This window comes from Galeopterus variegatus, unplaced genomic scaffold (assembly GCF_000696425.1).
Source record: "Galeopterus variegatus unplaced genomic scaffold, G_variegatus-3.0.2 Scaffold4663, whole genome shotgun sequence".
Classification (NCBI taxonomy): Eukaryota; Metazoa; Chordata; class Mammalia; order Dermoptera; family Cynocephalidae; genus Galeopterus; species Galeopterus variegatus.
The window spans coordinates 27,635-36,887 of record NW_007730774.1 but is presented as its reverse complement, the minus strand read 5'-3'; the positions used below and the strand labels follow the sequence as shown (position 1 = coordinate 36,887).

The following is a 9,253-nucleotide window of genomic DNA, read 5'->3' as shown; positions in this document are numbered from 1 at the left end:
ACCTACAAAAACTAAAAATATTTTATTTTTAATTTTAAAAATCCCATGCAAAAGTCCCAAAGGTGCCTTTCATGTTTAAGCTTTAATTAGCAACCACTTTGGTCTCTGACATATATTGTGCAGATATTGAAGTGTTAATATCACTGCAGCTTGATTACAAAAGGCAATGATTAATTTTAAAGCAGACAAAAAAGATATGCTCTGATTACAAAGGAATGATTAAGGTGGAATGTCAGACATTGCACATTTATAGCAGTCTTTGCCATCCTCAAAGGATAAGACTTTGCTCAAGTTTATATTTAGAATCACAGGAACTTTGTACTTTATAATGTTGGGTGTTTGTGCCTGGGAGACAGAGCGCCGCAACTCCAATAAGGCCTAAGACCTTCAGGAGCCACAAAGCCCATGGCGAGCCACCCTGAGGCAGAATGGGCCCAGCGGGCCTCTGTAGTTTAAGGTCTCGCGATGTAAGGCCTTCGCAAGGCTGCGGCCATAGCCCTGGGGGAGAGTTCCGGCCTGAGGTATTGTTAATGAGTACCGTATTGCTGAGGTACAGCGCACTTTGAGGGACTTATCCCTCATGGCGAGCCACCCTGAGGCAGAATGGGCCCAGCGGGCCTCTGTAGTTTAAGGTCTCGCGAGGTAAGGCCTTCGCAAGGCTGCGGCCATAGCACTGGGGGAGAGTTCCGGCCTGAGGTATTGTTAATGAGTACCGTATTGCTGAGGTACAGCGCACTTTGAGGGACTTATCCCTAAAAAAGAGAGAGAACTGGGAAGACAAGACTGACGGCAGCAAGAGCTGTTGCCCAGACCCTCTCAGGAGCCCAGGCCCGGGGCCTCCATTTTTATTTGCCACCAGAGCCAAACGCAAACCCGGAGAGGGGCCGAGGCCTGGTGCCCGGGAGCTGCGCTCCGCCAGGGGAAAAGGCAGAACTTGAAACTGTCGTTACAGCGCGTTAGGGAGAAGAACCAGGTTCGCAAATCGTAACGGGGAAACCAAGGCCGAGGGCGGGAAGGGGCGGCCGCGGATAGCGTCCCCGGACCGGCGCCCTGACTGCGTCCCGCGTGCGCTCCGTCCTCGGTGTGGGCCAGAGACGTTCTGTCTGGGAACAGCCCCAGAAGAATCCTTCTTTATTGTGCTTTCCAGGATCCTCAGACTCAGTTATAAAATATTGAACTGCCAGAAAAGGATCCGCAGGAGCCCGGGCCTGAGATGAGCTTAGAATCCCTGTTTCAGCACATCCTCTTCACCGAGCACCAGGCTGAGGAGAGTCGCCGTTTGATGCGAGAAGGTCAGGTCGGGGCGTCTCTGTCCTTTGCATGGGGTCTTTTGTCTTCTCGAGCTGGGTGCTGGGAGCAGAATGAGATCCCGAGCAGTTAGGGGAGTTTGCTTTCCAAGTACAGGGAAAGACAGCCGAAAGGTGCCTTATCAAATTCCACTGAAATGGGCACTTGGGAAAGATGGATGTGTTTGAAGATTTAATTTGTGTTACAGTAAGGTCGGAAATAACCAGATGTCGTGAAAAAATTAAGGAAGCAACACAGGAGCTGAATGAAGAGAAAATCAAGCTGGAATCTAAGGTACTGACGTGTAGAGCATGCTAATTATCACTTGAAAAAGTCTTTAACCAGTAAATACACTATACTCCTTTGCTGGTTAGTGTCATTCCATGTTACCTTGGTAATATTTAAAGTTCTGAATACAGTGACACCTTCAGTTCTAATATGAACTTTCCCTAAAGAAACCACTTAAAGTAATGAAGAATTCATTGTCCATTTTGTGGGATGGTCAAGGTTTTAAAAGAGAATAGTGTCATTGGAAGAATAATTGTTCTACTTATTCAATTAGTTGATGCAGTATATAAATTTTGAATAATAAATAATTTAAGTGTGCTATGTTGATGTAACTATTGAATGTAACTTTCCAATGAGTCTCTCTGCCTTTTGTTCTTCAGTTCTCTGCCTCATTTTGGACATGTCTTTCATCCAAAAGTATACTTTTTCCACTAGAATTTCTTTTATGTAGCATTGTGAAGTTCTGTTATTTTAAATTGGAGCAAGACAGTCTGATGGCTTCTTGGAGGATTTTGAAGGGTGGGTTGAATTTTGGAGAGGAAAAGAGAAGTAGCAGGAGAAAAACATTCGTGGTAGAGAGAAGAGGCAGATATGCCCAAGGCATATTGGGAGAAAAATCTATTCAAAGCAGGGGGCTGACATCTTAGAACAGGGACAAACTATTGCAGGTTTTGATCAGGGAGCAGTGTGATGAAAGTGGTTTTAGGAAGATCTCTCTGAGATAGGAAAAATTAGTAAGCTAAGAACATCATTTATGTGTGTCACAATGAAGGCTTTTCTATGGGTGGAGACAGGTATTCAGTAATATTTATTCAACACCTGACAAATTATTCAAGCAATGTGCAATGGGAAGTCCGTTTGAGGAAATCTGTTTGCTTCAGATATGTTTTTAACTTATCACTGTGAGGAATTTTCAGTGTTCTTTGTGAATAAAATAATCATGGAACCTTTCTCCACCTGGGGAGCTTCAGTTCTTCTTTTCGAGTCTTTCTTAGATATCACCCATAAAGCCCTCCCATGGACATCTTGGTAAAATTGTTTTATTAAACAACAATGCATACTTGTATTTGTGTTTGTATCCCCCATTATTGTGTGAGCAATGTATCTTAAATTTTTTCTTACCCGTATTTTATTCCTACTGGTTGTATCCAATGCCTGGCATATAGTATACATTAGTGTGTTGAATGAATTAATGAGTGCTAATAGTGTGACAGCTAACAGGGAGAATGCTGCTTTTTAAAATAGAATTTGGAACTATTGTTCTGTGAGACCCTAGCTCCTATTTTGCCTTTGAATAACAGATAAACCTGCTGCTGTAAACAATGTTAAAAGCTGGTAGGATGGGAAAAGCATTAAGAATGTTATAATGTAGCTTTTTTTTTTGCTTGGAAAAAAAATTAAGATACTTTCAGGACTGGTTAACTAGAAGCTAATAGAAAATAATAGGCAAAATATGTACAACTAAGTAATACATAGCTAACACTTATTGAGCACTTACTATATGTTGGGCACTATTCTAAATGCTTCACCTGTATTAACTGCTTTAATCCTAACAGGAATCCTGTAATGAAGCTTCATTATTATTCCTCCCCTCTTATAGGTGAGGAAACTGAGAGGTTAAATGACTTGTCCGTTAAATATAATATGAAAACAAACTACCGTAGTGAAAGTAACAATTGAGTAATGACAGCATATTTTATTAAAACAGATTTTTTGAGGTCATCTTGAACTTTTTCTTCATGAAATTCACATATAATAATATGTCTGAAGCTTTGCATCTGGTTTAGGGCAATATTTTTAAAAGGTTGCTTATGTAAGTTTTTGTACATTTTTCCTGGATTGGTGAAAATATTGACCTGACAGATAATAAATGTTTTTTAAAAAGCTTTCCTCTTTATGATATTTTCTTTGTAAAAGAAAAATACATTTGTTCTTTGTAATATTTTCTTTATTAGCAACCTGTTTTGCCTGAAAATGTAAATATAATTTGTTGATATATACACATACATAAAAAAAATGTTGATTGAATTGTTTGTGCTAGAGAGAAGACAGAGCAAATCCCTGACATTGTTTAGAAAAACATTTGCTGAAATCACTAATTAATATAGGCTCATAAATGTGCTTAGCTTTTTAATCAGCTCATATATGTGGGTAATAATACAATTATAACTTATAATAAGATTAACATATGAAGTTCACAGTTCACACAATTCTAATTTGTCATTGAAATAATCTGATTCATAATTATAGTCAAGATGGTATATGTGTGTCTGTGTCTGTATATAAAGATTTTAAAAGTAGAACCACAATTATAATGTAAATGACTAATGGGAAGAACTGAAGAAGTAATCATAAATTGATTTCTTGTTTCTTTTATTCTTAGAGTTAATTATATGTCTGCCAATAACAATGAAAATATATTTACTTGAACATTTAACTTGGCATTTATTGATCCATTTATCAAGTAGAAGCAACATAAGAAGAAACTAGAACATAATTTGAAAAGGGCACTGCCTGAACTGTTGCACAGTGATACATTCAGAAAATATTTTGGACGTTTATTTCAGTAGTTTCTTGTGGTCAAAAAATGTATTTAGGAAGTACAATATTCTTTTTTTTTTTTTTTTTTTTTCTGTTTTGTAAAAGCCAGGTAGCATGTAATTAGAACTTGAATGATAGCATTTGCCTTTCAAGGCTCAATGAGTCCTTTAAAATATGTGGTTGCAAAAGTCTCATATTATATAGTATAAGTACTTTGTGAATTGGACAGCTACAGTACGCCTGGTTAGGTTTTGTAATATGACAACAGAAAGATGAGAACATGCCCTGGATTTGCATTATTGCTTACCAGTATTCTTAACTCTGATAGTCCAGGAAAGGTTTTATACTATTGATGACAGAGCAAGCCAAAATTAAGGACTCACGGAACAATACTAGTTTCTTTTAAGCATCTAAAAGAAATTCTCCTATTTTAAAAAATGGCATATAGTTAAACTTTGGGCATTTGATTTTTATAAACATATTACCTCAAGCCCAATATAATTCCATACTCTATTAAGAGGGAGTAAATGGAGGAAAATCTGAAGCTATCCTGTGAATATTTGTTTATTTTTTCTTCCCCAATTTTAACTTATTGCATAAACTTCATAGCAATAATAAAAGAATATTTCATGAATTTTTGAAGGAAAATTATGTTGAAATAAAAAAGTAACTTGAAGTGGCTCAGTTTACTTTTTTATTTCAAAATGTACACGTTCTTTTTTTTTTTTAATTGGTAAAAGTTAAGATCCTTCCCAGAATAGCAGGCAAAGTGATATCCTTTTGCACTGTATTACCTAATAAGTGAAAGAATAAAAATCACAAATTATTGTCATTTATGATATTGAAGTGAAGTTTTGTAAACATGTTTAATAGACTTAGTTATTATTCCTGGGAGTATGACCTCAGAATTCCAAGTGCTGGATGTCATCGTTAAAAAGCCAGCTAATGATAACTTAAAAATAATTAATAAATCTCTAAAACAATGTGATTAAAAAAGCAATCTATAGAAGTTACATAAGTATGATACCATTTAAAAATATGTGAAGCAATAATACATCTTTTGAGAGATATATAAATATATAGTAAAAGTATAATGACATGCATGGGGATGATAAATAGCACATCAAGATAGTGATTATCTCTGATAGGGTGGAAAATAGCTATAATCAGAGAAGGGTATATAGGGCACTTAAGCTATATGTAATGCTTTGTTTATTAATCCAGGAGTGGGGACACAGATGTTAGGTCACTTTACAAAATAAAAGTACATATTAAAAGTCACAAGTTATATTTTTGTCTTTTCACAGGGTTGTGCAACCATACTATATATAGCATTTATTTGATTTCTTTTTCACTAGCTAATTCCAGAACATTTTTATGACCCTCCAAAAAAACCCTATAATCATTAGCAGTCACCCTCCTATACCCCTCAAACTCCACCAGCCCTAGGTCATAACTAAATCACTTTTTGAATATGTGGCCTTTTGTAACTGGCTTTTTTCACTTAGCACATTTTCCAGGCTCATTCATATTGCAGCATAAATCAATACTTCATTCCTTTTATGACTGAATAATAATTCATTATATGAGGGTTCTTCAAAAAATTCATGGAGGATTCATATTATCATTTAATTCTATTTTTCCATGAACTTTTTGAAGTACCCTCATACATATACGTACATATGTGAATATAACATTTTGTGTATCCAGTTAACCATTTGAGTTATTTCCACTTTTTAGCCATTATGAATAATGCTGCTATGAATATTTGTGTACAACTGTTTAAATGAACACATATATTCAGATCTCTTGAGAATTCTATCTAGGAGTAGAATTACTGGGTTATGTGGTAACTTCAGGTTAAACATTTTGGGGAAATGCCAGACTGTTTCCACAGTGGCTGTACTATTTTACATTCTCACCAGCAATGTATAAGGGCTCCAGTGTCTCTATATCCTTGTCAACACTTGCTATTTTCTGTTTTGGGGTTTTTCTTAAAGCCTTCTTAGTGGGTGTGAAGTGGTATCTTATTGTGGTTTATATTCCCAGGTCCCTAGTGATACCAGTATTGGACATCTCAGGTAATTATTGCCCATTTGGTGTATCTGTTGTTCACATGAGTTCCATGATTAATGGTTATGCTTGTGGTTACAGTTCTTTTATGAGGAGTCCTTGTCTCTGAGAAGTAGCTATCTCTCTTTATGTTAATAGAACTGAAGTGATTACATTTCTAAATGATGTTAAAATATTATATAGCATTTTTCAGATTTACTTTGCTCAGCTTTGTTTTCATGATGTTAAGAAAAGTCAAAGAATATTTCGTGGTAATAGCAATTTAGAGCAAACTATATAACAATATACCAGATAGCGTTTTTGTTTGCAAGTGTTTATATATCACAAAAGTTTTACACTTTCTGGCTTGGATCCACAAAGTGGGAAATCTACTACACTGTTTCTAATTATAAAATCTTCCAGTGCCTCAATTCCATATACCAGATAGCGTTTTTGTTTGCAAGTGTTTATATATCACAAAAGTTTTACACTTTCTGTCTTGGATCCACAAAGTGGGAAATCTACTACACTGTTTCTAATTATAAAATCTTCCAGTGCCTCAATTCCTTTTTTTTTTTTAAGAGCTACTCTAAATAGTTTAGCCTGAAATGTTAGAAATATTTTGAACAGAAAAAAATGCTTCCTTTCTAGGAACTGGAGGAACAATTCTCTAATTAAGGAACAATAAATTTGTGGCACAGTATGCAGAAAGCATGAGATTAAAACTTAGTTTGCTGGCTTCATTAAACTATACAACACAAAAGAATGCATTTTTAAAAGTTTACTTTTTGATTTATGATTCCTTGGAAAATCAATTAGCACTGCTCCTCACTACTTCTAAATATCTCCAGCACACACTGGATAATTATTCATTCAACAGATATTCATTGAACAATTTCTAAATCACACCATGGGGAGAGGCCCACCCACAGAGTGACCGGGCACCCAGGTGAGTGCCCATCCCGTGCACCAACCCCACCAGAGCCACTGGCCCATGCCCAAGCCCCAGAGAGGCCTGCAACAATGACCGAGCAGGAGCCAAGGCAGCCTACCACATGTGCAACTACATTGATACAATAAGAGTCACCATCAGAGCCTACAGAGGAGAAAGTCTTTCCATTCATAGCCCATTCCAGAGTAATAAAAGAAAAAAGTGTCCTACCAGATGACCAAACATCAATGAAAAAATACTAGAACTACAAATAAATAAGAAGATATGACACCACAAAAGGAATGTGGTAATTTCAAGTATCAGACCCTATTGAGCAGTATACCCTTGAGATGTCTGAAAAGGAATTACCAGCACTAATCTTAAGAAAACTCAAAGAGATAAGAGAAGAATCAATTAGAGAACACAAACAAGAAAAAACAGGATATGAAGGAGGAAATTTACAAAGATATTAATACCTTTAAAAAAGGTAACAGAACTCCTAGAACTAAAGGATTCACTCAATAAAGTAAAAAAACAGAAAGCTTGAGCAGCAGGCCATAGCAAGCAGAAGATAGTATTTCAGACCTCAAAGATGATCTTTTTGAAATAACCCAGGCAGACAAAAAAAAAAAGAAAAAAGAATTTTTTAAAAATGAAGAAAATTTAAGAGAGCTAGATGGCAACCACAGGTGCACAAACATCTGAATCGTGGGCTTTCCAGAAGGGGAGAAGAAAGGAAACCTATTCAAGGAAATAATAACAGAAAACTTCCCAGATATCAGGAGAGATGCAAACCTTTGGATCCAGGAAGCCCAAAGATCCTCAAACAGATTCAATCCAAAAAGATCCTCTCCAAGACACATTATAGTCAAACTGGCAAAACTCAAAGACAGAGAATTCTGAAAGCAAGAGAAAGGCATCAAATCAACTATAAGGGAGCCCCCATGAGACTGACATCAGACTCAACTGTAACCTTACAGGCCAGAAGAAAATGAGACGATATAGTCAAAACAGTAAAAGAAGATGATTGCCACCCAAGAATTCTATACCCAGCAAGGTTATCCTTCAGAAATGAGGGAGAAATAGTATATTTCCCAAACAAAAATTATGGGAGTTCACTCCCACATGACTGGCCCTACAAGAAATACTCAAAGGTGTCCTGCATCCAGAATCTGAAAAACAATAATCACCATTACAGATGTACAAGAAAGTCCAAAACCCACCATTAAAACCAAAATGCAAATGACAAAGAGTAAGAAGCTAAATCATGTCACCTCAAAAATCCAACTAACATTGAAGATGAAAAGTAACAGGGGAAGAAAGGAACAGATGATATTTAAAACATCAAAACAAAAAGCAGTATAATGAGAGGAGAAAAGCAATACTTGTCAATAACAACCCTAAATGTAAATGGGTTAAACTCTCCATTCAAAAGACACAGACTGACTGATTGGATTAGAAAGCTAAACCCAACTATATGCTGTCTTCAAGAGACCCACTTTATCTATAAAGACACACATAAACTAAAAGTGAAGGGATAGAAAAAAATACACCCTGCAAATGGGAACCAAAAACGAGCAGGAGTAGCTATTCTTATATTGGATAAAATAGACTTCAAACCAAAAACCATAAAAAGAGACAAAGAAATCCATTATATAATGATAAAGGTATCTATCCAGTTAGAAGACATAACAGTCATAAATATGTATGCACCCAACGCTGGAGCACCCAGATATGTAAAGCAAACAAACACTCTTAGACCTAAAAAAGGAGATAGACCCTAAAAGGATAGTAATGGATGATCTCAACACCCTTCTCTCAGCATTGGACAGAACTCCCAGGCAAAAAAATCAACAAAGAAACACAGAATTTAAACTACACCTTAGACCAACTGGACCTGGCAGACATCTACAGAACATTTCATCCAGCAGCTGCACAATACACATTCTTCTCATCAGCACATGGAAAATTCTCCAGGATAGGCCATATGTTACATCACAAATCAAGTCTCAGCAAATTTTAAAAAACAAATCATTCCAAGTATCTTTTCAGACCACCAATGCATTAAAATTGGAAATCAATAACAAGCAAAGTTCTGGAAACTATTCAAGTGCATGTTAACTATTCAAGTGCATGTTAACTATTCAAGTGCAT

At 36.3% G+C, this 9,253-nt stretch overlaps 1 protein-coding gene across 1 annotated transcript in view; it reads left to right on the top strand.

Moving 5' to 3' along the window:
- Positions 1-1,178: 1,178 nt before the first annotated feature.
- The window catches only part of LOC103603525 (coiled-coil domain-containing protein 172), a gene marked incomplete at its 3' end in the record, with an annotated part of 30,841 nt that continues 22,766 nt past the window's right edge, over positions 1,179-9,253 (top strand). Inside the window, exons 1-2 of the mRNA XM_008588066.1 lie at positions 1,179-1,292; positions 1,496-1,581. Of these exons, the coding sequence (XP_008586288.1) occupies positions 1,214-1,292; positions 1,496-1,581 (165 nt within the window). The remainder of the gene's footprint in view (positions 1,293-1,495; positions 1,582-9,253) is intronic.